Below are 27,673 nucleotides of genomic sequence, written 5' to 3'. Positions count from 1 at the left end.
TTTGACTGCAAGCACTACTCAAGAACAAAATAGCCTGTTTATATTTTACAGATTTGTACTTTTTTACTCTTGTAAACAGAATAAATGTCATGGTACAGAAAATGAGTTTTGTTATTTTGGATAAAGAATTTGTGCATTTGTTCACTCATAATGCACAAGACTGCCAAAAGGGATTCTCCAAACATTTCTATGAAATTATGGTTAGCTTTATGGAAGCCAGAATTGTCCATCCCTGGGGGTGCAACTATGAAATCCATCTTTGCTTTCTACTCCATCTTTCATCTCTTTTGAAAGAAAGCAGTCACAAAGTTCTGTGGTTTGCATGCTGTTTGTACTGTGGACTGAGAAAAGATCATCATATTTTTTTCCACAGCTTCACCTCTCAAGTCTTTATTTTCTGTAAGGTAAAAGCTACTTTTTTATATCTCTTTCCCAAAGTACCCAAGTTTTGATAGTAGCAAAATATGGCACCGTTTTGTTATAGAACCACTTCATAAATTAATATACATAGACATGCAATCTGCACACTGCTGCACCATGTACTATTTTTAAAATGTATGCCTCATCTATCATTACAAAAGATTATGAAACATCATTAAAACTGAGAGCTTTTGACGCAGCTAATGATGTGCCACATCAATTAAGATCTTGATTCCTGTTTGCTCTGCAGGGCAGCTTGGTTTTAATTTCAAAGGTCAGCTATAGTATGGGAGAAGAAAAACATTTTGAAATTGCACACCTAGACTGAAGTCTAGGTGCACAGTTACCTGCTTCTACTTTCCCTCCTGCAACACATGCCTTCCTCTAGTGTTGAGGCATGAATGTGCGATAAACTGCTCTCCTTGTCACTGCTGGACTGTTTTACAGGGTGGAAACACAGATAGCACAAGTTCATGTCTGGATAACACTTTACTGCCCATCCCCCAAACACCCTGCATATTTTTACCCTTTCAGTTGGTTATTTTCATCTTACCTCCTCTACATTATAAAGTTGCACATGTTTTGCTCTTATTCTTGTGTAATCTGCAAAGCATCTGGGTCCCACACAGCACAATGCTAACTAAAAGAGCATGCAAGCATCTTGGCTAGCCTCTTTTTTTTTTTCTTTTTTTTTTTTCTTTTTTTTTTTTTTTCAGAATAACAAGGCTATGGCTTTTGTAAGACACAGAAGAGACAAAATGCCACAACTCCCAGTCCTTCATTCTGAATGTGGGTGAGCCCAACTTCTAGAACATGAAAGAGGTAAAAGCACTGTAGGGAGCATACAACGGAGATGCTTATACAATAGCATGCATGGTTCTAGGGATGTCCTTGAAGCTGGGAATCCAGGATTGACCAACAGAGCCAGGGTGAGAATGGGCTTGCAAATGCCTGTGATGGACTTCCCTCATTCAGAGTTGGCCTGTAAATGAGCTAGTAGAAAATCAGGAGTGAAACCTGCAGGACTGCTTCATACTGACCACCATCTTTATTTTTACCATGCTGGAAAGAACAGTGCCAGAGTGAGTCTGCGAATAAAATTATTATGTGAATTGAAATACTGCATGCAAAGAGATGCGTGAACACCACATTTCCCCACTCTTTCTTGGATTGTGTGGTCAAAACTAGATTCCAAATAAGAGAGAAGAAATAAAACAATTACTTTCCCTTCTCCCTGTTGCACTGCAGTATCACATATACACATGCAGGTTACAGCCTGAAGTGTATACCTTTGAGAATACCTCTTTTCAGTAAATGAGTGGCACCAGTTAAATGATAAAATATATATGCCTTACGTTTCAAAAATGCAGATTTTGTATACATAGATAGCAAGTTCCTAAGCACATACGAAGTTGAAAAGTGAAGTTTGTGGGCTGACTTGTTTTGTCCTGGTAATGCTCTTGCTGTGGTAGGAAAGAAATCAGCTCTGTTGTTAACCTCTGTCTTTGAGTTCCAAGCTTGCAAGAGCTGCCCAAATTTCCTCTCCATTTGGACAGTTTGTTCTGTGTTCTGACTGTGTCCAGAATCCTGTCAGTGCTGCAGAGAGTAAATTGTCTCAATTATCATTCCTGTCATCCAGATTCAGCATTTACCCAAATTTTCTTTTCCTATAAGCGATGCTTCCAAACCTTTATTTAGAGAAGAAACTCAGCAGGGCAGTAGGCAGAAAGGAAAAGTCTATCTATTATAGTTTGAAACGCTCTACTCTCTTGGTATTCTTTACTGCTAATTACTAATGAAAAAAAAAAATTAGTGGGGTGCCAGCAATCTGCCCTTCTTTCCACTTTTGTACATCCAAAATAATAATGTTTTCTAGATTTCCCTAGTCCAAAATTACTCCATCAGTGGCAGGGTCATTATGTTAAACCATTAGCAATGGCTAAACCAATAATAATGTTAAACCAATAATAATGTTAAACCAATAACAATTCTCCTGTATTTTTAAATGAATCAAAAAAAAAAAAATCCTGTCAATTTTTGTCTTTTTTGCGTATGTGTTACAAGAACAAAAATCTTTTAACCAGTGTAACAAAAGAGCTTTCCCGACATACACTTTTCTGTTCTGTTCTGTTCTGTTCTGTTGGCATCAAACAAGATGTGTGTAGGGAAAATGGTCTTCCTCTAGAGGAAAAGTATGAACTGGCATTTACTTCTTAGCTGGACTGAAACGGTGCCCCAAAAGCTGGAGAGCCAGACACAATGTGTTCCATATTGTTTGTATTACCTACATTAGGCTTATAACACATCACATAAGAATTATGCAGTTGTTAGGAAACAATCGGTATGTCCATGGTAATAACTATAGTATTCCTCTTTCCCTTTGTCTACTCTGGGATATGTCAATAAACTGCTTTTAGTACACCATGCCTTGGTGTGCAAGTCAAAGGTTGTGAAGCTGTAGCTGTTTTAAAGTATGGAAATCTCAGAAAAAGACACATGAAACCAATAAAAGACACACTGTTTCAAATGAGCTGACTCCAAGTACACACGTGGAAGAGCAATATAAAGTGCTGAATCCCTCTCAGTATTGCTCTTTTTTCTCACTCTACCTGCAATACAAATATTTCCAATTTCCCTGGCTTGCTTGCTTGTATTCTGCTGCAGTGGTGAGAGATGACTAGTCATACCCAGCTTTCCTTACCCTGATGTTTCATACAAAATTTTCCAGCTTTATTCTTATAGATACGGTTCGGGAGGTACAGCATTTCCCAACATCCTCCAGATAGTTTTGTGAGTGTTACTGTCTTGCTACAAGCCTACCTCACTATGCTGCTCTTTTAACTGTTAAAGAAAACTGTTAGGAAAAATGGTTGTTACAGACACACTTTTGATAGCAGCATCATTTGGAGGGCATAAAATCCCCACTTATGTTAGTACGTGCAGCCTGGTTTGTTTCATAATGTTGTTTCCTCTAAAAAGCACGCAAGGGGGAGCTGTGTGTAGTCAACAGTTCTGGTGTAATCTCCTTGTTCACTCCCTGAAACAGCCAGACTCTATTTCAGACACCTTGACAACGTTTATCACCCCGCCAAAAAAAGGTAGCATGTAGCAATTGTTTCACAAACCTCCGTTGGTATTGTATTTCCCACCAGGCTAGCACCAAAATGGTTTGCTACTGACCACTAGCAGATCAGACTTATGAGACTGACAGAAGTTTAGGTCTATGCTAGATGCGAGGTGAGAAGAGGGGCAAACTCCTCACATGTCTCCATGAAGTTCTGGAGCTGCTGCTGGTCAGGCAGGGTTTGGCATGGCACCACAACCTACTTGGTCTCCTCCGCTAAGTGGGGGAGATGGGCAGCATGCATTGAGCCTCTACAGTCAGTCAGAAACGTAGCCTTGCAGTCTTCCAAGACTGAATAATTGCTTTTAAACTAGCATCCCCACATCTTGGGGCCCATCCTCCCTGACTGATGACCACCTTCTGCCCCAGTAGGAAAATCTCATCCAGTGGACCCAGTCCGTTTGTTCCACTACTGGAAGAAACAGAAAAGAGAAGCTTTCAGGTGCTCCAGAGAAGACAGCATACATCAAAACCACATCTCCAGATGCTAAGAAATCCATTTCTTAACACTACACCACAGAACAACTCCTGGATTTCTGTTACCAAAGTACTGCATATGTTTGCATGGAAGCCCATGAATCTTGATATCAGCCTGTGCAACAGATACAGGTGGTGGGGAGTGCCAAACTGAGGTGTAAGGATTCACAGGTATAGAACTAAACCAGGTCACAGAAACATGCTGCAGGCTGCAAATGCTATAAGCAGTATTTGGAAAGGAGTAAAGGACCAGTGAAGTCATCTGAAACCTGAGCACTGCCAGTACACATCATTTGGAAAAGATATCCTTTTTTTTCTTTTTTTTTTTTGCTAACCTATTCCAGTTGAATATAATGGATTCATTTTCTCATAGCAAGTGCAAAGCCAGACTAAAGACTCATGTGAGACGATTCGCTGAGGCATACCCACAACTGATGTGTATTTCAGAGGGTATTTTTCCCTACCCCAGATACCCTGAGAAGGAGAATCCAGCTGTTAGCTTCTTTCATAGCAAAGGATCAGTACATATTGCTTTACATTTTCAGTGCTGGTCATGCAAATAAGTAGGCAGCTTAAAGACTTTTTAAGTTAAAGCTGAAATTCTCCAAAGCCTCCACAGACCATGGGGCTTATGGCTTTCATTGAGTCATAGCTTATAGACTTTAAACACCAGAAAGGAACATTAGATCATAGGTCTAACCTGTACATTGCAGTTCATTAAACTTCAGGGAGTTACTCCTGTGCTGAGATCAGTAACTTCTGTTCGCCTAAAATGTATCTTCTACAAAGGCATACACCCTTGATCTGAAGACATCAAAAGAGGAAGAAACCACTGCTTCCCTTAGTATTTTGTTCCTGTGGTTAATCAAACCCCTAGTTATAAATGTATGCATTATCCTAATTTGAGCTTTTGTGATTTCAGTTCACAGACATTGGTCCTTGATATGTTTTTTTTTTCTTCTAAAACAGTCCTTTAGTTCCCAGTATTTTCTTCCCTTGGAAGTAAGCAGACACAGTTATCAAGTCACCTCCCAATCTTCTTTTTGAAAAATCAAACAGATGGTGTTCTTTCATCTCTCATTATAAGCTTTTCCAGTCCTTCAATCATTTTTGTGGTTCTCTTCTGTACTTTCTCCAATTTGTCCTTTTTTTTTTTTTTTTTTAAGTGGACAACAGAATTATGCAGAAAAATCCAGTGTCCATTTCACTAATACCGTACAAAAAATGCAATCAGTCACCCTTGTTATTTCTGTTCACTATTCCACTTCTTATGTGCACAAAGATTTCACAGCACCCCTTTTGGCTACAGCATCACCATCGGAGCTCACACTGAGCTGCTTGTCCTTTATGATTTTTCAATGCTTCTGAGAGTTGCCATCTTCCAGTTTCTTGGGCCAAAAACTTTCCTTACCATAACGTGATTTATGTCCTTACTGCATTGTCTGAATAGAGATGACACAACAGCTAGTATATCATCTTCCATGTTCCCAAATTTTATTACATTTAAAATTCCTATGAAATCCAAACTCCTGGAGGTATGTGATTATTCAAGAATTTTCACTTTCTTTTAAAATAATAAGGCATCTACTCTTTATGTTTGGAGACGTGCCTTGTACCTGAAACATTAGGAACTATAAGCCAAGTTTTAAAAACTTAAAAAGTTGTGATTTAAGAAGGCTTATACTTTTAACATTAATATATCTTGTTTAAGTAGATGACTGAGATATCTGAAGAAAAATAATGTGACAGGGAGCATTATATAAAGAAATCCCCACTATGTCTGATTTTATGCATTGAGCAATAATTTCCTTTTCCCTGAGAAATAAAACTCACATAAATAAGACTTCTAGAGCTCAACAGCTGCAAGGCTTCCACCTTTCTTATGTAATATCTGTCTTTTAGAAAAGCTTATATGAAGCTGATGAAGCACGGGAAATACAGGGAAGATTAAAAGAGAATAACAAAGGAAAATGAAGAAGATAAAAAGCAAATGAAGAAATAAGGGGAGAGCATAGAAACTTACAAAGACTGTAAAACTGGAGGGCAAAAATAACCTGTACTTTGTATTATTTAATACCAGTAGCAGAATACAAAGTATAGATATGTATGCCTGCACTTGTGATTTTATTTCTACTATAATAGATCTTACCCAGCTACAACTGTTGAAATAACAACTGAACTAAAAATATTTATACATATCTGAGAATTAGCTGAAGAATACATCCTGAGCAAGTAAAGTTAAATGAGCCATGCTGCAAATCTGTGTTATGAATGTCTGTGTCTGCTGTGCAACATTGATTTTACTCCTGAGTAATTCCACAGATTGGAGAGATCTAAAAAATAGCAAAATTAAAAAGGGAAACTTTTTATTCAACCCAGTGACTTGATGATTCAGACACATTTTAAGAGATCAGAAGAGGAAAAAATCAAAATGAAATGACAAAAAAATGCTCTTTTAAAATCTGTTTTCCCTTTTATTAGAAAATAAAGCCACTTTCACTCAACTTCCCTAGGTACTAAGTTACTTGTAGAACTCCATATTTTATTTAAATATTCAGAATATCTACTAAGATACAAACAGAAGTCACTTCCTTCCTACCATTTATTTAATAGGTTTCAGGACTTCACTGAAGATACACAGGAAACCTGCTATGATTTCTATGTGCCAGGCAATTTTAAATTATACCTTAAGATTTAATGTTTACACTGCAGGAAAGGGAACCACTGGCACAGGGAAGACATAAATAAATACTTGCTCGCTCTGTTTAGCTATGGATTCTGCACATTTTAATACACCAGCTCTATGCTTTGTATGGGAAAGAGACACACAGAAGTAAGATTTGCATAAAATAATCCCTATACAATCCAGAACACAGCTTAACTCCTTTATTTATCTCCCAAGTCTAGGATTCCAAATAAGATGCTGTTGTTTTGATGTTGTTATCAATTTCCTTTGCTACACAAAATTTTACACAAAACAAGACACATATAAATGGATCACATTTCAAAGTAAATTTTCCTTTACCTTTTGCACTACTGAGAACCCAGAGCTTGATGCTAATAACAAACAGCACCTATATAGAAAGAGGTAAAGCAAGCTACAGAGAATGAGGCATATAACTGGGGCTAGTCACCAGCAGAATTTCATACTGAAACAGTTGCAAGTAAACTGAAATTAACAGTTTCAATTGTGTGTAAAATCTTTTCAAACACAACCAAAACAGAACAGAATTATACTTCACAGTGAGGAGAACTTGTTCATGAAATAAATAATTGACCATTAGTAGCTAAAATGAGAGGGATCTGATTATTTCAGAAAAGAAATGCTAACAGGCAAAATAAGCATCCAAAGACATCCAAATGTGAGTAAGAAGCAGGCAATAACTATTTCTGAATAAAAAAAAAAAACTTCTGGGACTGCAGTACTAATGCACTGTCTTACTTCTGGTGAACCAGAGTCATAATTTGTACTTGACATAGTAAACAATTCAGATCAGTTGCAGGTGACTTTAAATCTGTAAAACTTTAAAATAAAATAAAATAAAAATCAACAAAACCTTGACACCATTGCCATTGACAAGAGAGTGTTTATAAAAAGGTCTTACTACCAATTCCAGATACCAGCAGAACTTCATTAAAAGTCATGGATTTATACCAGAGGCAACCCCTCCACTCATCAGTAAAGTAGGACAAGAATAAAATGTGTTGTTTTCTTTTTAAACGTCAAAATTGGAAAAAAAAAATCCCTGACAAAGGAATGAGAAAACTATGAAATAGTCAAGTAGCAACTAGAATCAGAAGAGTCCAAGAGAAAGAAGAGTTTGTTTTTCAAGACGCAGGGAGGTACACAAGAGAATCTGCTTGGGGAGGAGGAAGAGAGAAGACGGTTATGGTAGTTCTTTCGTTTATACCACTCAGAGCACTGCGTATGCTCCCAGGAACATTCAGCTCCCCTGCATTCAGAGAGTAGTGCTGAGGGAATCACAGTGGTCGGAACTGTGGTGAGGTCGCCAAGTACAGAAACCGCACAGGTACCAGGACTGTGAAAAAACCTCCAGCTCCTGAACAGGGTGGTAATGCAAACTCAATGCTCCTCATGCTTTTAGGAGCTGTGTTTTAAGAAGCCCAGTAAAAGCTCTAGCAGGATGTGAGCTTCAAATGATCAAGCAATTGTGAAATATACGTGAAAGCACATTGTACAATGGAGCCAAATCATTCCAATATTTTAAAGCTCAAAGAATTGCCCGATGGGAAACGAAACCTACTGGAGGTGGTGTAAAGATGCACATAAATTTGTTAATTATATAGTAGCAACAATACTGAAGTAACAATACACAAAGGGTCAGGTTAATTTTTATGTGTGGTGTCTGAGCACAGCCAGTGTGGACAGTCTGATCCAGGCGGTCACATAATAAGAGTTCTGCTGTCTTCCCTGACACTCCATCCAGCTTAGCACCATGCTGTATGGGTACGCGTGGGTGAATCATCTGCAGCACCTGAACGGGATGTGTGGAGAGGCTTGGTGAATCAGTGATCCAGCATCAAGGCAAGAGGACATTATTTTCCCGGAGAGATCACTTTTTATATGAGAGCTTCTAAATGTAGGTCATTTACAAAACCCATTTTTCCTCTTCCTACAGTGGAGAATATTAACTCTGGGTTTTCATACAAATCTCAGATTTAACAGTTGCTTTTATAATATTAAAAGTGTCCACCTATTTCCAAATTGCTTAACGTATTATTTATTTATTTTTTTCCCTAAGACCACATAGCTGCAGCTGTGCACACCTAGACAGTTGCAACATTCCTGCAACCTCACCGGTGATGAGAAATCAAGAGAGGAAATTACCACTGGGCAAAATCTTAATAACAGTTTAAAACTGCAGGGACTCCACGACATGAAAAGCATTATTTAATCTAGGATACCTTATTCTCTTTACTGCCACAAACCAAAATCTTGGATCATAGTTTCAGGTTCATGCTCCTCCTCCATTTGCATACACAGCTTCATGATGGATAAATATGAACTGGTCACAGCCTAGAGTTGTTACTTTTTTTTTAGTTTTCCAATGGTAGTTTGACCACAGATCACACAAGTACCTTGTAAGAGGTGAGGATGAAGAGGCTGGTGAGCAGTAAGAACAGCTGTCATCTCATCATGGTCAGAAGGATGTATATACTCATAAATGCTATTACCAGTTAGCTCCACCTGTGAAGAGACATGTAATACATGAAGCAGTGCTGCTGCCCCTTTTTCCTTTCCTATCCCCCAAACATTCTGAAGTGACCTGCATATACTGCATCTGGGTAACTACACACCATTTTTTAAACATAAGTCAAATGTATCAAAAACTTGTTCCAAATTATACTCCTTAAACTTCCTTGTTTAGCAGTAACTAACATTTTAGGGGCTTTTGTGGGAATTTCTGATGATGATCTGGACACAGAAGAGCTGCTAGTGGAGAGAGCTGGTGAATGAAGTGATAGACTAGAGCAGCTGTAGAAATGCTAGGTTGCCACAAAATGGGATAAAATCTTTGATCTGTATTAATGTCTCTCAGAATGGCAGATATCTAAAAAAAAAAAAAAAGTTTGACAGGTTCCCAGAAACCATCACCTGCATTCCACTGACAGTTGAGCCTTCGGAGCCAAACTGCTAGACTTACACATTTCTTTTGTGTCTTTTCAGATCGTCCACGACATTCAATCCACAGTAGTACATAGGGCTCAGAACGGTAGCCAGTGAATTCAAAAGACAGACTTCCATAGATTTTCATGAGCACTGGCTTGAGCCTTTGCTGCTTTAAGTAAACATGCACATTAAAAAGACTAAGAGAGCTATCTTAAATATCTGTACTCTCTCTTCTCACTTGAACTTTGCTCGCACAGGAATGTATTTCTATCTTTCCCACTGTTGTACCCATAATAACTGTTGTGCAAAAAATGAGCGGCGTACACCGTATGTCCTTTTTGCTAACTCTATTTGCCACGTATAAAACTCACCACAAAAGTCTCCAGATAGATGCAGTAATTGATTTAAGGAGTGAACCAATACTTTGAGCCTGTGTTTTAAATTAGTGTCAGGCTGCCCAATTGTTCAGTGTGGCCTGATGTGCCTTGGGCCCCCAAGATCAGAGACAGCTGCGAGGTGAAGTAATTTAACCTATTCTTCTGAGCCAGTCCTACTGATTTGCTAAGATGTGTGAGTTGCCTTTTCTTTGGAATAAATGAAATTGTCTACTCCACAAAGAAATCTTTTTCTGAAAATGTTTCTCATAGTTCCATTTTCTGCATTATTCATGGAATGTCTCTTCCCAAGACTATGCAAACTAACCTTTTTTTCTAGCCATCTATTCCCCACTTCTTCTTTCCAACAACCCCTCCCTGCAAAAACAAAAACACCAACACTGACCTGATAGTCTAACCAGAGTAAAATTTCACTGAATAAAGCAAAAGGGACAGAAAGAGTAAAGATGAAAGAAGAGGAGAGATGGAGAAAGATAAAAAGAAAGGGGTGGGAGGGAAAGAGGAAAAGATTAAGAAAAGGAGAGGAAGAAAGGGGGAAGGAAAAGGAAAGGAAGGGAAGGGAAGGGAAGGGAAGGGAAGGGAAGGGAAGGGAAGGGAAGGGAAGGGAAGGGAAGGGAAGGGAAGGGAAGGGAAGGGAAGGGAAGGGAAGGGAAGGGAAGGGAAGGGAAGGGAAGGGAAGGGAAGGGAAGGGAAGGGAAGGGAAGGGAAGGGAAGGGAAGGGAAGGGAAGGGAAGGGAAGGGAAGGGAAGGGAAGGGAAGGGAAGGGAAGGGAAGGGAAGGGAAGGGAAGGGAAGGGAAGGGAAGGGAAGGGAAGGGAAGGGAAGGGAAGGGAAGGGAAGGGAAGGGAAGGGAAGGGAAGGGAAGGGAAGGGAAGGGAAGGGAAGGGAAGGGAAGGGAAGGGAAGGGAAGGGAAGGGAAGGGAAGGGAAGGGAAGGGAAGGGAAGGGGATTATTTATGTTGATTCATTTATATATATTATTTTTAATAATATGCAATGAATATAATAAAAAGCAGTGACTGTTATTTTTCAGGATTATAACAGTGGGAACCTGTTTTAGTAACTCCATCTTCAAGCTTTAGTGGTGAGGGAGGGAGGAAACTGTACAATCTCACTGTGACTCATGCTTTTTGCTGTTTCTGTTTGTTTTTAATTATATGGGGGAAAACACATTTGTAAGTGTCTATAGCTAAGTCTGTACGTATCATAATCACCTACAGACACATAAAACTAATAATTCTTATGTTGACGGGCATTTCATTGGCCTTTACACTTAGTTAACCAGAACAAGAAAAAAACAGTCATTGGAGAAATTCACAGTTGTGATCAGTGTTCGAACTGAAAAGAGCATCATTTATGACTCTGTTCTTTTTCAGCTTCCAAAAAAAATTATTCACAGATAGCCATGTGCAAACTATCTATCCCTTCAATAAAAAGACTTTCTTACAGAAACAACGCCAACCAACCTGACTGGCAATATCAACTGTAGTAATCAAGAAGATCTTATTGCAACTCTGCCATTACTAAGTATAATCATAACCACATTGACATGTATCTACTCTCTTACAAGTATGACACATGGGTATCTCTTGCTTTTCCAAAAGTAGCTGCCTATTGCAAAAGAACTACTGACTGAAGTAATCATTGGTTCACAGGATTCACAGGACTGGGCCCAAGGTCATATTTTTATTCAAAATTTCATTTTCATCACATAATTTTCATAAATAAAAATATTTTAGTTTTATATCTAAAGTTGAAAACTGAAGTGCTTTATCAAGCTAATGACTAGATTTTCTCATTACGTATGTAGGAATGTTTTCTACCCTGATGTATGCATTTGCAACCCCAGCAAAGTCAGTGGGAGGTGAGTATACAACACTGAAACCAAAATTGATTGTAAAAATGCTAGTGGAAACATAAAGCCATCAGCAAAGACAGGGGACTAAATAGGAGTCAAATAACCAAAATATGTATACATAATTTTGAAACTGACCACAGTCTCCTGCTACACATAGTATATGCATGCTATTTTAAAGCCTACAATGAAACACTGAAAACTTTAAAAAAATAAATTATATGGTTCAATTCATAAACCTTCTAAAACCCCATGCCTCAGGCTTATTAAACCAGCTTCCTCGATGCAGCTTTTTAATATCTGTAAATACCTGCTTACTACCAAATATCGCTATTTCCTACTAAGAGCTTTTTTATGTGTAACTCAGCTGCACAGTTTTTTCCTGCCAAGAAATGATTCATAATAAACACAGAGGACTAAGTAGATGGATTCTAGAGCAAATAATTACATATTTTGCCTTTCATATACTTATTTGACGAAAGTAAAATAAACTCTTGGAAAAGTTCAGATGTTTGTGGTTAAATATTTCAAGATTTATCAAAAGTCAAAGATAAGCTTGGCTCCCTCGTGGACACAGAAAATGGCTGGAATAAGGTCCAGACTTTCACAATTAAAATATATATATATATATAATTCACCATTATTTCCTAAGAGGATTTTCTTTTCCATTCTGTGTCTCTGGACTCAGGGGTGGGGGGAGGGAGGTGTGGAGGGGGGCGGAATATTTGGGGAATTTGAACCTATTTACTACCCATGGAAAAAAGAGGCAAGGAGTTGGCTCTATCTCAGCTAGCACAAGTCAGTTCAACAATGATCTGAGGCCAATTGAAATTAGATGGAGGAAGGGGTCCTAACCATCAGTATTTACAATATTTACTGTTAGAGTTGAGTGGAAAGGTTGATCAAAATCCAAACCCACAAATTAACCAACAGGTCCACAAATAGAGATGTAGTCTTTTCAGAAATATTGTTTCTGATTCTCTAAAATTGCAGGCAGAAGTGAGTCAAGTAGTGCTGAAAAACAATCCTTAATGTTGTTTTTACATTTTTAAACTAGCTTAACAACATTGGTTATGAAGGCTTTTTCAGAAGGTCTAAGTTCCTTCTGCTTAACCTAAATTCATGATATACTAGAAAATAAAGGCTACAGTAGTAGTTCTCCAAGAATATCCTGCAAAATATTTTCAAATGAACTTTTTATTTAGTTCAAATATACATTTTAAAACAAATTGCACTTTAACTGGAAATTGATGTGTGGACTAGTTAATTGTCAAATTATTTAATAAAAAGGTATTTCTATGGACTCTCTAAAAGATTTTCTACGATTATCATCACTCTGGTCTCAGCTTGTATTGGCTGGAGCTCTGTAAGAGCACTTGTTGAAAATATAGTGTGGGATTATGACTTGGTGAGGGAGACTTGTAGAATTTGCTTCTACAGACCAATCTCATTCTTGTTGATGACAGTGGCAAAACTCCCAGTGATTTCCAGAGTTGTAGGAACAAGAACTCATTTAGAGCCCTGGGAAGCTTACAGGAATATCCCAGTATTAATGTATTAATACGTTAGTATTTAGGAAAAGCCTAGAATTAATTCTAGCATTACTTAAAACAAAATTGTCTCTTGAAAAATAGAACATTGAGCAATATCAAGAACAGATTAGATGATAAAACAATATGACAAAAGCCAGGGAAAAATCATTGCCTTGCTTAGGTGTTTTATTTTATTTAAAAATAAATAATAAAAATGATAATAATAGGAAATAAAAAAGTGTTGTTAAACTGCATTCAGTGTTAAAGCATTCAGTGTTTTGAGTCTAAAAAATGCCCTTAAATTTCACGTGCCTCTGTCCTCTCTGATCTACACCTTTCTGGAAAATTCAAGGATGCAGCCCATTCATTTACAAATCTTCGCTAAAGCGAAATATTTGAGATTTTGCTTAGAAAACTTACTTCAGTAAACAATATGACAAAATACTTTAGTTTTCCTTAGCAGATCTTGCAGTAGGGCTTATAGAGACTTATGTGTGCAGCACAGAGGGAATACAGTCTGTGCAGAGGGCCATAAGATCATACCAGCTAAAGACGACTGAAGCCAGCACGATGCTTTCTGTCCCTTCTCCTTGACTGTGGCAAAGTTTATTCATTGTCCTACTGATATTGTGGGTCTTTAATTTCACCAGATGACTGAATAATATCGAGACCTACAAGAGGACTTGATATTCCTCAAAAGAAAAAGAAAAAAAGAAATCTGGACAAAACCTAGACCAGCCAGCACTTATCAAACAGCAAGCAGGATAGAACAATGAGACTACTTCAAGGGCAGATGGGAACACTCAGTGCTTTGGAACAATCATACCGACTAAATGAATCTATTTAAGTAGTTAGCTACGTTGTGGATCTTTTCAAAACATTACAGGGAGAAAAATATTTAATAAGACTGTTGATTCAGAGTAGAAAATACAGCCATTTGGAAGAAAATTTATACTAAAAGACTGTAATATTTAAAGTAATTTCAACATGCGTTAAATGTTATGAAACAACTCATTCTATACTGTAACAGATTCAAATGAACAAACTGCTTGAAATAAGAACATTCCCTGGACACATTTTTAAAAGTTGGCAGACAAAAAGTATCCATGCCATAATTTTGATCATCAAAATTACATTTTCTGAAGGAGATTACAAAAACAGGAATCACAGTTGCCTTTGGATTTAGAAGGGGTGTTTATGAGACGATATACTTGCTTTTTCTATCTCTTCAGTGTTCTATTTTTTCTCATAGCTACTAATTCTAATTCAAATACTAGAAACATGCATCCAAAGAACTTCACAGTTTTTCAAACAAAAATATTAATTACTACCAAAGCTAAAGCACGTCTATAATTTCCACAACTCAGTCCCTTCTCTGTTGTTGGACATAGGCATATTCCTCAGCTGTCTTGCCTGAAACAAAACATATTGCTCTCTCTCACCTTCATCTCCTCCTCCTTCTTCTTCTTCTTCTCCTCTCTGCTATTTATTTTTCCACTTAATTTTATTTAACTCTGAAAAGTGTTTCAACTGTAACTGGTTCTGAAGAAACAGTTCTGTTTCTTGCAAGTGTCATCCGGGGCCCAGTGAAATTAATTAGGCGTTTATCTATTGGAGTTCAGCAGGCTTTAGGTCAGGTGCTACCAATGAAATTGTGTAATACATTTATACAAAAACGTATGGAAACTTGCACTCTGCAATAAATTCAGGCCATTTGCCCTTGCGCCTGTCCCAAGAAGGCAAAAAATTAGAAATGTCCTTCTAAGAAAAAAAAACCAACAACAACAACAATAAAAACCCCTTATACTTCTTGTGCAGAACAGTAGTAAACTGAGTTTTATGAGTTCTATCACAACCATATAAAACGCTTTACTGAAAAGACCACTGAGCTGGAAAAACTCAGGAAAAACTACCCTGAATTCCATGTGAACACTCATAAATCTGCCCCCCCTTTCCTTTTTTCCTAAAGCACATTTACCATAAAACTCATGTTCCACATCAGATTTCCTCTCTATTTCATAGCAAGTCTCAATATCTTACACAATCTAAAACATATAGCCTTGAATTCTAAACTTTATTTCAGATGTATAGCATTACCACACAGGCAATAGGCTTGGGTTTCAAGCTCTGCGTATATCTGCAATTTGCAATATCATATTATTTATTACCCTTCTTAAAGGTAATGAGGAGTAAAATACAATGAACAAGAACAGATATAAAGACAGTCATGATGTGGTCGTAAGTATAGGAAACTTGAATATTTAAGGAAGGTCATTTATCAGAAAACAAAGTTGAAGCTTTGAATACCCCTAAAAGCCAATGACTCGCTATATGTATGGCAAGATGTTAGTGCTAGGTCCAAAATATAGTATCTATATTTAACAGATGAAAAAAATAAATCACTCCTACCTGAGATAAGCCAAGATGTACAGATGCTGTTTCTGAGATGTACATTATTTTGCCATCCGATGCCACCACGAAAACAAAGCCATCCAAAGTCTGTAGAAGAGAAATACGTAGGGTAAAAAGAAATAACTGTATAAACCATTTACAGTGGGGAAAAAAAAAAAAAAAGTTTGAAGCCTTTTGGACAAGGATTGTTATCCAACTTAAAGAACAGCAAATATAGTATTTAAGAAATAGAAACCTTTATCTGATGGTGTTCCTATAAACTCTATGACACACACACATACATTGTGAAATCCAATTCATTCCCCCTACAGATGCGAGCTTTACTGCTTCACTTTAAGTTAACATTCTCCTGTTGATTCTGGTTATTTTAGTACTTAGTACAAATCCTGAGCTATGTGGTACTTAGGGGAAAATCTAGCACTACGCAAGCCATTTTTTATGGTATAATTGGCAGACACAGCTTACCGCTATTTGCAATATATTTAATGATACAGTAAGCAATGCTTTAAATTTCTTTGACTATATTTTTATTAATGCATTTCTGAACAGAGGACTGTTTGCTATGTACAAAGTGAACTTAGGGAAAAAAAAGTAGAACAAACCAATCAGCATTCAAAACTTTATCACACTTGAAGAGAGAGATTTATGCTCATTAAGTGATATGCCTAGAGTCTGTGAATCTCAGCTAATGTTTCTTTGTAATGCAAATTCTTATTGATGGGAATTCTTAACTGGATGATAAATATTCCTTGCGTGAGTAAAAACTGAAGTTTCATTTTGTCCTGTGTCATCCATACAGGAAAAAAATATGCTTTTGGTTAGCCAAAACTGGCCAAGATTTGGACATGCAGCCTATTGATTTGGGGCACTTTGATTCTTCAGTGCCCAAAGTCAGGCAGAATTTCAACAGTACCTTATATTATATAGTTTGAAAGGATCCACTGTCTCTAGTTGGTTTAGGAAGCCTTGATCAATACACACATATGAACATCACCAGAAAATGTATTTGGAATAGAGATATCATTTTTACAGTACACAGATAAAGCAGCCACCTATTTCTAATTCATATTTTAAATTACTGAACGTAAAACAAAAGAGAAGCAATAAAATCCTGTATGCTTCATGCTCTTACACTGCTGCCCCAATAAAAGAAAATATTCCAAATTATTCTCTGGCCTACTAACGATTCTACAGCACGTAATTGAAACCAGATTACTCTTTGCCTTCACTTTTTTTTTTCACTTTTTTTTTGGAACATAAATTTTGTAGCAGTATTAAAATGGGAAGTAAATTATTCCGTCCCTAACCATAACTTTTCATCCAAACACTGCCATCCTGCAGTTGCTCTACCCACTATCACAACTAAAACTGTGTCAATTCTTTCATTACTCCATTGTATGGTGCGGTAGGTCTCTAACTTTCCCATCCAGAAAAACACAGAACCATACAGAAAAGTTTAAGAACCCTTAAAATAAGTCTACAGTGGATTTTCTGGCATTATTAAAGCCTTAATATTCACAACTCAGAAATAACTGAACTGTAAAATGAGTATTACAGGTGATTAGCATATATTATTTAAGTTCATCTAATGCCAGACAAAACACAAAATGGCGAACACGGAGGAGGAGCAAGTGTGCCAGCAGTGATTTGTATGATATAACTAGACAAACATTTTGAAGGTAGACCAATGACTCTGAAACTGTGGCTATCAGCTTCTTAGAAGTCCAAGTGTGTTTTTCCAGGCTGGAAATACCTCCACGAAAGATCATTTTAGACTCGGTCAATCCCGTGAACTTCATTCGGTCACCAAAGAGCACTTCAAGACATTCTGCCCCAAGTGCTCGCCCTCCTTATTCAAGGAGGCAACTCGCAGGGCCTCCACGACAAACCCACCAACCTCATACCTCATTGTAAATTTTGGGCGACCCCTCACAGCTGTCCCAGCCATCCCCTGGGGACAAAGGTCGCCCAGCCCTGCCGGCGGCGCTGCCAGCAGGGTTTCTGTTCAGCTTTTGTCCCCAGCCGGGCGAGCAGGGAAAACAGCTCCAGCTCTCTGACCAGAAATTAACCTTCTACAATAAAACCGACCTTTAAATGATTACGGTTTACTAGGTCTTTAAAATCGGGGGAGAAAAAAATCCTTGCGGTATTAAAATTGCGTATAAAAAAAAAATGTAGCTAAGCGTAATTATTTTTTTTTCCTCCGGCTGGCATCCACGCCCCGGCTACGACTTCCTAAATTCTCCTCCGACCTACACAGGGGGAATTCAGAAGAATTCCAGAGCAGATCAACAGGATTTTGAACAACTGTATTTTCAGGTGCTAACGTCAACAGGAGATCTAATCCAGATGTGCGCCGCCTGCCCGCTGGGTCCGGCAGGGCTGCCCCGGCCCGGCTGCGTTTGAGCACCGTGCGCTCGGACCCGACGGTGCGGGGCGAGATGCTGCTTCCACCAGCATCGCACGCGGAAAAAATAAAATAAAGAATCTGGGGTCTCGGTTTTGCTCCTCTCCCGACCCGTTTGAGGGTCTGGGTGGCAGGGAAGGCTTCACACGGGCGCCGCTAACAAGCCGGGGGAGGAGGAGGAGGAGGAGGAGGAGGAGGAGGAGGAGGAGGAGGAGGAGGAGGAGGAGGAGGAGGAGGAGGAGAAGGAGGAGGAGGAAGAGGAGGAGGAGGAGAGGTGGGGAGGTTAATCGCCCCAAAACACAAGATTTCCGATGCGCAGCGCGTACGAGGGGAGGAAGGCGTCCACTACCTGAAGCAAATGGGATCCCAGCTCCTTGGCCACGTTGTCCAAGGGTCCTATCCTGCTCGGCTGTCCCCAGGCGTCGCCCAGACCTGCAAGGGAACCAAGGAGCTGGTTAGACCGGGGCAAGGGGCTCGGAAGGGGCCACGTTCCCCCTCCCTCCCCGCCGAGCGGCCCCGCTCCCCGGCACGGGGCATCGTGCCCGAGCTTTTTTTCTATTTTTTCTTTTTTTTTTTTTTTTTTTCGGGGAATCCCGCCAAGGGTACTCCCACAGGCGCTCTTTCCCCAGACAGCCGCCGGCCCTCAGCACGCCCCACGGGATATGTCAGCTCCCAGCGCTACCCCTCGCCCGCCATGTCGCGGCGCACCCCCACATGTCGCGACAAGGAGCCCGGCACGCTTGGACGAGGGAGGCCGAGAGCCCCGGGGAGGCTCCCGGCCCGTCCTCAGCCCCACTGGGCTGTGTGTGTGTGTGTCTGGTCGGGGATTTAGTTTGTTTTTCTTCCCTCCGTGCAAAGAAGGGGTGCTCGGGGGGACTGGTGCCGGCACCTCGCCGGCTCCGCAGGCGGCAGGAGGAAGGCACAGCCATTTCGTGCCTCCTTTTGGGAAAGAAAGGAGAAAAGAAGGCTTTAAACCCTTCGGGTGAATGGTCGGTGATGGGCGAAAGGCGAGGATGCTCGGTGCTGCCAGCCAGCGAGCTTTGGGGCTGGCAGCAACCGAACCCGCAGGGTTTATAGCCTTGAACATCGCCCACACCGGTGCACGGCCGGGAAACGGTGTTTTTCTCCCGCTGCCTCTCACCGGGGCCAGGTGCTTCTAAAGAAAACTCCCTCGGCGACCTTTCAGGGAGTTTTCTTGAAAAAGAAAATTAAAAAAAAAAAGAAAGAGGCCGCCGTAGCGTGAGCCCCGCTCGGAGAGGAAGCTGGCACCTGGCTGGGCGGCGCTGCCCCGAGCTTGGGGTTTTAAACAAGTTTTTTTGGGGTCGTCTTTATAAAGGCTCCCCCGAAGCCCTCCCAGTCCCACGTCTGCCTTGAGTCCCGCAGATAGCCCTGGTCTGGAAGCCCTGGGAGCCCCTCTCCCTGCTCCCCATCCTAGGGACCCACAGCATCACCCTCCCCAGGGACGGGGACCTCGTCCCACTGCCCGGTCCCGGCGGGCAAGCACCCAGGAGCCTGCGGCTTCCAGCGCAGGAGAGGCTGGTTTAACCAGGGCAGTGCCACCAGCCAAGGTCAGCCCCAAAAGCAGCCGCCTGCCTCCCCGCCCCGCCTGCCGCTCCGGCTGCCCGAGCGGGTGTCCCCAAACTGTAGTCCCAAAGCGACGCTTTTTTGGGGGTAACACCTTCCCTCCGGTAAAAAAAAAAAAAAGCGTTTCAGCACCCATTAGGAAATTAACTCCCAATTGCCAAACGAAAAGGAGCGCTTTCGTACTGCCTTTTCCCAATTCGCAGTTTGGAAAAGGCTCCCAGTCTTCCGAGGAGCCGTCATTTATTTATTATTTACTTATTTTTGTTATTTCTCCTGCCGAAATGCGGCTTCCTCTGTAGTGGGAAGTTTAAAGGATCGCGAAGGCATCCCGCAGTCTCTTTCTCGAGCCGGCGACAAACGCAAACGACCCAGCCAGTCCCGGTGCTGTGCGGATTGCCCTTATTTCGATTTACCAATTGCAAGTGTCGCAAAACCGTATTGCAACCCAAACGAGGGGTTTACGAATAACGACATTAATACTTAAAAAGAAACAACAAAGAATTAAAAAGTTTTGACACGTCCTGAGAAGAGCCCTGATTTTCGCGAGGAAGAGGCGGGTTGAGGGTTTTAGCCGCTCCCTCCCAAAGCCGCCGCTGGGCAGGTAGGGTTTCGAGGCATCGCCAAAAATCCCCACGATTTCTGAGGTCATTTTCCGACCCAGGCTAAAACATTCGCTTCCGCAGATTTTTTTTTTTCCCCTTTGAAATTTTAATTTGGGGTTGCGATCGCGAACTCGCATCAAACGCCAGCGCGCCCGGTGGCTCAGCCCGGCATTCTTCCCAGCTTATTTTAAAGCCGATGATTTTATCATTTAATCCACCGGCGGATCGGAGGTGGAAACGAAACGAAGGAAAACCTTCGGCTGAGATGAAGGACTAAAGCACATTAACTCGTCTTCCCAGAGATTTGCAGACGCGCAGCCTACGCCCTGTAAGCATATGGATGCAATAGACTCCCAAGAGTTCCCCCTGCCCGGCCAGTAAATAAGGCGCATTTTCACTCACTGCACTGGAGCGGGGCCAAAAGAGCTGCCGATACAAAGCGAGCGGCTTGCACATCGCTCCTCGGAGGAGGTGGAAATTTGCTTGGCACGGCCCCGGCCGGGCAGTGGGGGCTCCGGTGTGGGCACGGCTGCGGTGCCGGGAGGGTGGATTTTAAGGAAACCCTTCAAATGTCCCCGTTTCAGCACAAGTTACCTGTGACGCTGGCCTGGAGAGAGATTTCCCCGCGAGCAGGCGGTGCTAAGGGGGAAATAAGCGGCACTAATAGCAGCAGGGCCGGCCGGGCCCCCCCACCTCCAGCTTCGGGAGGTTTCGCGCAGAAATCCCAAAGTACGGGCAAATCTCATATGGGGCAAATCCCTACGAACGGGTCCGCCTTCCTTTGGCCAACCTGGGCGCGACTCCCCCCTTCAACATCCCCAGCACCCCAATCCTCGTCTTTTGACATCTCGGACCCCAGCATTCACTTTGCACCATTTCCCAGTGTCCGAGTACGGGGTGTGAACCCGGCTGTAATGAGATCTAGGAATATTTGGGAGCAATCCCCACCTTCGCTCTCCAAACGTCTGAATGGGGACGCGCGGACATTTGAAAGCCCGGTAGCTTTTCTGTTTGGGATTCTGCTAAAAGAATTACTTAGCGATGTGTTGTGCGAGTATCGGATTGCCCTGTAACTCGGAGTATTTCCTTCGTGCCTACTACCGTATTGTTCCTCGGCTCCCCCGGAGCGTGTGGTCCCCCCGCGTTATTCAATAGCCAGCCTTCCCCAGGAACCTGGGTCAACTACAAACGCCGGCGTTTCCAGCGCTGCCTCTCCCAGGGGATTTTTCCCCAGGCGAGCCCGGCAGAGCAAAGGGGAAACGAAAGGGAGGCGACGAGCTGCCAGCGGCTCCTGCCCTCCGCCGCTCTGTCCCTGGAGGGGGACGGGGACAGCCCGTGGACTGGGGGGGGTCCCTGGGCTCCGGGGAGGGGGCCGGAGCCGACGGGAAGCCCCCCGGTATCCCCCAGGGTGGCTTTGGGAAGGAGTAGGGCCGCTGGGAGGGAGATATGGAAAGATCAAGCCTTTGAGAAGTTTAAAGGTTTAAAAAACAGGGAGAAAAAAAAAACGGCAAGTCCCGGAGGAAACCTACAAAAGTCCTTCCAGGACACCCGGACGAAGCCACAGCCGGCTCTTCCCGGGGTCACACTAAGAGGGGGGTCCCCTTAGCCCCCCCCCCAAGGCTTCCGCAGCTCCCACGGCGGTGGCCCCCTCCCGCTCCGACGGCACTTTGAGGCGACAGCCCGACACCTCTGGTGCCGCCGCTAGCCGCTATCGCGACAGCCGCGCGTTTTCGCTTTAATTATGTGATTCATTAATTCGTTAATAAACCTCTGCCGAGCGCGGACGAAAGAGCTGCAACTGGCCTTAATTTTCTTTAAATACAGGTTCAGAGATTCACACTCCAGATTTAATAGGGAGCGAAAACTCTGCACGCTCCCCACATTTTCTATTGTCTGCGTTTCAGAATAAGGAACAGGTCTCAGGGCTGCTACTTTGTCATTTTATTCCGATTATTTCGTCCAGAGCACTTGGTACTTCGGATCACTTACTAAATACCGCGTTCCCACCCGGTTTAAATGGCCATAAAAGCGCAGTTTTAGAGGCAGTTTTGGAAACTGCGCTGGGGATGGGGCAGGGAGAGGATCCCAATTTTAGCCGGCTGAGGAGAAGCGCGTTTTCTTTAAACGCTGTTTACTCTCGCGTCCCTTTCATTTGCTCATTTTTAGAAGAAAACGCTGACAGCCAAGACAGAAGAAGTCCCGTGGTATATTTTTTCTTCCACAATAATAAGTGCCTTGGCAAAAAATCAAAACGCAGCCGAGGACGAGCTTACAGAGCCGGAGCGCGGGGGAGGCTGGAGGTTGCTGTCTCCTGGACTCTTAATTCATGAATCCGAAGGTCAGAGCAAAACCCCACGGCAAAAAGTACGATGTCGGAGCATGAAATTTTTGCCTTCCAGGGCTTGCTCGCGTTTGCGGGGAGAAAGGAGCTGGAAGATAAATCTCTTTTCACTCGCGCTTCCCAGAGCCCGACCGGGCGTCTCTGCGGGGGGGTTTTGGGGGGGGCTCGGTCCAAACTGTGCGTCTCGGGGCAAAGGCACAGATGGAGGAGATGGGGGTCCTGTCTGAGCCCACTTCTCCGCCCTGTCGGGGTGTTGGGACCATCTCGGCCCGGACACCTCGGTGAGGGTCCCAAACTTTGCCCGAACTGCACATCAGCGCGCTCTGGAAATAAATGGGGGGAGGCGAGGGGGAAGCCATACACCGGGTTTTTTAAAAGCACAGCCCTCTCTCTCTCTTCCCCTCCAGTCTAGACAGAGCTGGAAGCCAGTTTTATAGCTGGACAACATTTCTGATCGCGCTGGCTACAGCTACCCCAGGCCTAGCACGCATGCTGGAGGCGTCTCAGGCCTCGCCCCCCTCCCGGCCGGCTGGAAGAGCTGAAACACGTTCAAACCTTTTCAGTTTTTTGGGGGGGTGCCGGGGTGCTGGTGAAGGGCTCTGCCCGTGCCCTGGACCAGCGTCTGCGGCCCCTTCGGCTGCGATCCCCGGGAGGACGTGGGGGGCTGCTTCGTGTTCGCCTTTGTTCCAAGCCCCAATAACCTCGGGCATCTCCGTGCCCTCCACGCATGGGGCCCAGCATGCTGGAAGGGGCTCTTTCCCCAGGTCTTGCTGCATCAGACTTTAGGATGCGCTGCTGGGCAGCCCCCTCCAGCCAGTATGCCCCCCCCCCCCCCCCATCAAAACCAACTGGAAGCAGTCGGGCGGTCTTGGGAGAGACCCCGAGGGAACCCCCGAGGGGAATTCACCCCCTCGGGAGGGGCAGGCAGCGGCAATGGGGCGCCGTGTGCCGTCGGGCAGCCCGCCCCCCCCCCCCCCGACGGCCCGCTGCTCCCGGCTGCCTCCCTCCGGCTTCCCCCGCTCTGCCCTCGGCGGTCCCCACGGCCTGTCATCCCCGGCCCCAAAGCTTTGGTTGGAAATACGTTTCCATCCGGACTTAAGACGATGAAAGATGAGGAATTCGCCCTATGCATTTAAAACGTTGCTCTTAATAAGCAGGGTGTGCGGAAGCGCACGCCCGGCCTGTTTAAGGAAGACAGACACATAAAACACCCCCGAGCTGCCGGGTATAAACCTGCTCTCGGGGTCGGCTCGCTGCTCCTGAGGATCAGCACGGCTGCCAAAGTGGGGACACGTTCAGCAGCATCTCCGACCGTGCCTCTTTTCCTCCCTCCTAAACCAAACCCGTTCCGGCGACACGCTCCCGAGCTAAGGCTGGCGAGAGAGAGACCCCCACATCCCCCACACCCCCCGAAATCACGACGTCCTGTTTCTTAGGGGGAGATTTCCCCCCGCGGGATAATGGCGAGAAATCACAGCGGAGCACCGCCTCGCTTCCCCCGGCGGGCTGCGGGAGCGCACTCCGAAGGAGCCCGGCCTTGCCGTAGCGCTGCTAGTGCTTGCTCGCGAAATCACTCAGTTAGATGGCCAGAACGGTAAGCTTTTCCTCGGGCTGGGAGTATTTTTTTTCCGACCCCCCTCCCTCCTTATTATTATTATTATTTCATTTGTAGCCTTTTAATAAAGCTCCTTAGAAACCGCGGCGGAGAGCCCAGCTTCCACTCTGCAATTTTTTAATTCCTCTCCCCACCCCCGGGCCAGAGAGGCACAGACAAATAACAAAAGGGGGGAGCCGGGTTTATCCAGCCACCCCCTGACCCCAAAGAGAGTTTCTCCACACGTCCCCAAGCGCCGGGCTGGGGGAGCAGCGGGGCCGGGCGGGGGGCTTCTGCCGAGCCCCCGGGGAAAGAAGGAGCAAGGAGGGGCTCAGGCCTCCGGGAAGGCGCAGTCCCACTCCCGCACGGCCCTGCACGGAGCAGGTTGAGCCAATAACAACACCCACCCTAAGAGGTGGGGGTCTTTTTTTTTTTTTTTTTTTTTTTTGGGAAGCCGGGGTCCTCCTCAAGCGCTCCCCACCGGCTCTGCTCCCGGGGGGGCTCTTCTTCCTGGGGGGTTTAGGAGGCTCCTCTCCACCCCCGGTCTCCCCCCCCTCTTTTCCCACCCGGGGCCGGGACCCGGCCGGGACACGGAGGGGTCGATGTCGGGGTGCGGGGCTCCCCCTGCTCTTTTCGGCTTCCCCGCGGGGAGGAGGCGCAGAGGGTGGTTACCTTCGGGGAAGACGGCTCGCATCTTCAGGTAGCTGGTGGTGAGGCGGATGATGGACGCCTTGTCCAGCTGGGAGGTGATGGCCGAGGGCAGGGGCAGGAGTTTGGCCAGTTCGTAGAATTCTCCATTTTCTTTTTCCCGTCTAGTCTTTGCCGCGTTCTTGGATTTTTCCTTCATCGCGACTACTGCAAGGCGAAGATGACACTGGCATATTAGACCCGAATCTTCCGAATTGCAGGGGGCATGGATTTCGGCTTCAGAGTTAGTATTTTCGTTTAAGGAAGGGAGGGAGGGAATTCACCCAAATCAAATCAACTTAAAAAAAAATAAAAAGGGGAGAAAAAAAAAAAAGGTGGGGAGAAAAATAAAAAACACCAAACCAACCAAACAAAAACCACCACCAACAGAAGTGGTGCGAGGAGGGGGAAGGCGATCTCTGAGCCGCAAGCCCAGCAGGCAGAGCTGATCGGGAGAAGGCAGTCCTGCTCTGACCCTGCACTACCCAGCGCTCCGAAACCGAGACCGAGAGACCTACACGAGCCACGGTCCTCTGCCTGCAGCCGGAATCGGATCTTCTCCTCGCCGGGGAGCAAAGAGCACCGGCTTCCCCTCACCGAGGGATTTCTTCTCTTCGAGCCTTCCCCGTCCAAAACCAATAATAAGAAAATATCAAAAGCACAGCGGCCGCGCGAGAAACCATAGGGGTAGGCGGGCTGGACCGTTGTGGGACGCTATTTTTGTCTCTTAAAAAAAAAAAAAAAGAAAAAGAAAAAATGGGGAAAAAAAAAAAGTAGAGAGAGAGAAAGAAAAGCCCGCGCTGCTCGTTTATAAGAGAAGCTCTGGTCCCGGTGAGGGGCAGCCGGGAGGGCAGCCCCCGGCTAAACGCGAGCCGCAGCGGCCGGAGAGGGAGCCGCTGGCCGCAGCTCTGGCAGATCGCAGGCTCGCATTTCCCTCCCGGCCAGGGCAGCTCTCGGCGGCGGGAGGGCCCCTGCCCCTGCCCCTGCCCCTGCCCGGCCCCGGGGGGCGGCTTCAGCGGCGGGGGGCGGCGGGCTGCCCGCGGGGCTGGGGGCGCGGGGGGCGCCCGGCTCCGAGCGCGGCTCTCATGCGGAGCCGCCCGGGGGACTCCGTGCTCCTCGGGACCTGCGCCCGCTGCGGCGTCGCCTCTTTCTTCCCAAACAAGTCCGAGCGCTGGCAAAGGCTGGCGGTGGATTTCTTTGCTTAGTTGTCTCGGTTTTTCTCCTCTTTAAAGAATTCGCAAAATCGGGGTTTGGTTTTCTTTCTGGGTTTGTTTTCTTTCTGTTTTTTTCTTCCTTTCTCTCTCTTTTTTTTTTTTTTCTTTTTAAAATTGTCACGTATTTAAAGAGCTGTTGCAAAGCGCTGGCTCTTTCGCACACGCATGCCTTTCCGAGGAAGAAGGAGGGTTCGCTACGGTCACCTCCCGCGAGGAGCAGCGATCCTCACCATGCGGCCAGGCTCCAAGGTAAAACTCCCCTCCTCTCGGAAATCCTGGCCGCCACGCTCCTCGCCTGAAAACACTGATATCTCCGTTTTTTTTTTTTTCCTCCTTATTTCTTTTTTATTTTTTTTTCCTTCTCTCTCGCTTTTTTTTTTTTTTTTTTTTTTTTTGTCAGGGGCAGAAGGAGCTCTGAAGTGGACCCCTCGGTTTAATTCTTTCGCAAAGGCTCGAAGAAAGCCAGGAGAGCCTCAAGAGGGGAGGGGATAATGTATCCGTGACGTGTCATCCCGCGCAGCGCCCTCCGAGGAACCCAAATACAGAGGAGCCAGAAAAGAGCCGCAATTAGCACTTGCGAGGGGACGGGAGGCCGGCCCGGGGGGAGCCGGGGGCGGGGGGCGTTTGCTCGCCCCGACCTCCCGGAGCGGCCCCTTGGCCCCGGACCCTGCCGGGGGGGGGGGGGGGGGGGGGGCCTCGACCCCCTCCCCACGTGGCAGAGGGGCCGCGCACGGGCACGCGTGGGGACCGCGACACTCGCGGGGCCTCGTTTATCCAGGCAGTGCTGTTTATCCACCGGGTGAAAAGAGCAAAAGCACATACATAAGTGCAAATGAATCATATATGGAGCACGTACGCGACATATATACATCATATACACAGGGCAGACGTTGCACTCTCAGCCCCCGACGTGACTCCCACCCGCTTGCCCATGCTTAGGGCTTCACCCAGCTGCCGCCTGCCTTCCCCGGGGAGCTGTAGGACCCCCACCCCGATCCCCCCGCGGGGAATGAACCGCTTTTAGTGGCTATGGGCCCGCAGCACACCGCGGGGAGGGACTCAGACGGGCCGCCGACGGGACCCACCCGGTCCCGGCCCGACGGGAGCCCGGTGCCCCCATCCTCACATCCCCACCCCTCGCAGCCCCCCGGGGAAGCGGCCCCCGGCGCTCCTTGCAAAAAGGAGGGGAAAACCCCCGGTGCGAACAACCGGGCCGAGTTTGCCCCTTTGGGGATAGGAATTGGGGCAAAGCCCGGGTACCTCCGCCGGGCCGCCCCGACGCCCCTTGCCCAGCGCAGCCCCCTTGCCACGCGTGTACCCCGGGTTTTGGCAGCCGGGGAGAGCTGAGGAGCTGGGGGACAGGCTTTCTGCCGCCCGTCCAGAGAGGGAGTAGGGTAGA

General features: G+C 44.9%; 1 protein-coding gene across 3 annotated transcripts in view; it reads right to left on the bottom strand.

Annotated features, from left to right (window-relative positions):
- Window positions 1-26,822, bottom strand: part of SIM2 (SIM bHLH transcription factor 2) — a 60,789-nt gene extending 33,967 nt beyond the window's left edge. The window contains exons 1-5 of one of the 3 annotated variants that reach the window (XM_013181240.3): window positions 25,579-26,821; window positions 25,046-25,228; window positions 18,602-18,684; window positions 15,843-15,932; window positions 9,122-9,230 (exon numbers count right to left, since the gene is read on the bottom strand). In XM_013181240.3, coding sequence (XP_013036694.1) covers window positions 9,122-9,230; window positions 15,843-15,932; window positions 18,602-18,684; window positions 25,046-25,220 — 457 coding nt within the window. In that variant the 5' untranslated portion in view covers window positions 25,221-25,228; window positions 25,579-26,821. Of the gene's footprint in view, window positions 1-9,121; window positions 9,231-15,842; window positions 15,933-18,601; window positions 18,685-25,045 lie in introns of all 3 variants that reach the window. The other 2 variants (XM_066978700.1, XM_066978709.1) reach the window with 2 other exon arrangements.
- Window positions 26,823-27,673: the final 851 nt, after the last annotated feature.

This window comes from Anser cygnoides, chromosome 1, assembly GCF_040182565.1.
Source record: "Anser cygnoides isolate HZ-2024a breed goose chromosome 1, Taihu_goose_T2T_genome, whole genome shotgun sequence".
Lineage (NCBI taxonomy): Eukaryota > Metazoa > Chordata > Aves > Anseriformes > Anatidae > Anser > Anser cygnoides.
This window is presented reverse-complemented; position numbering and strand designations above follow the sequence as displayed.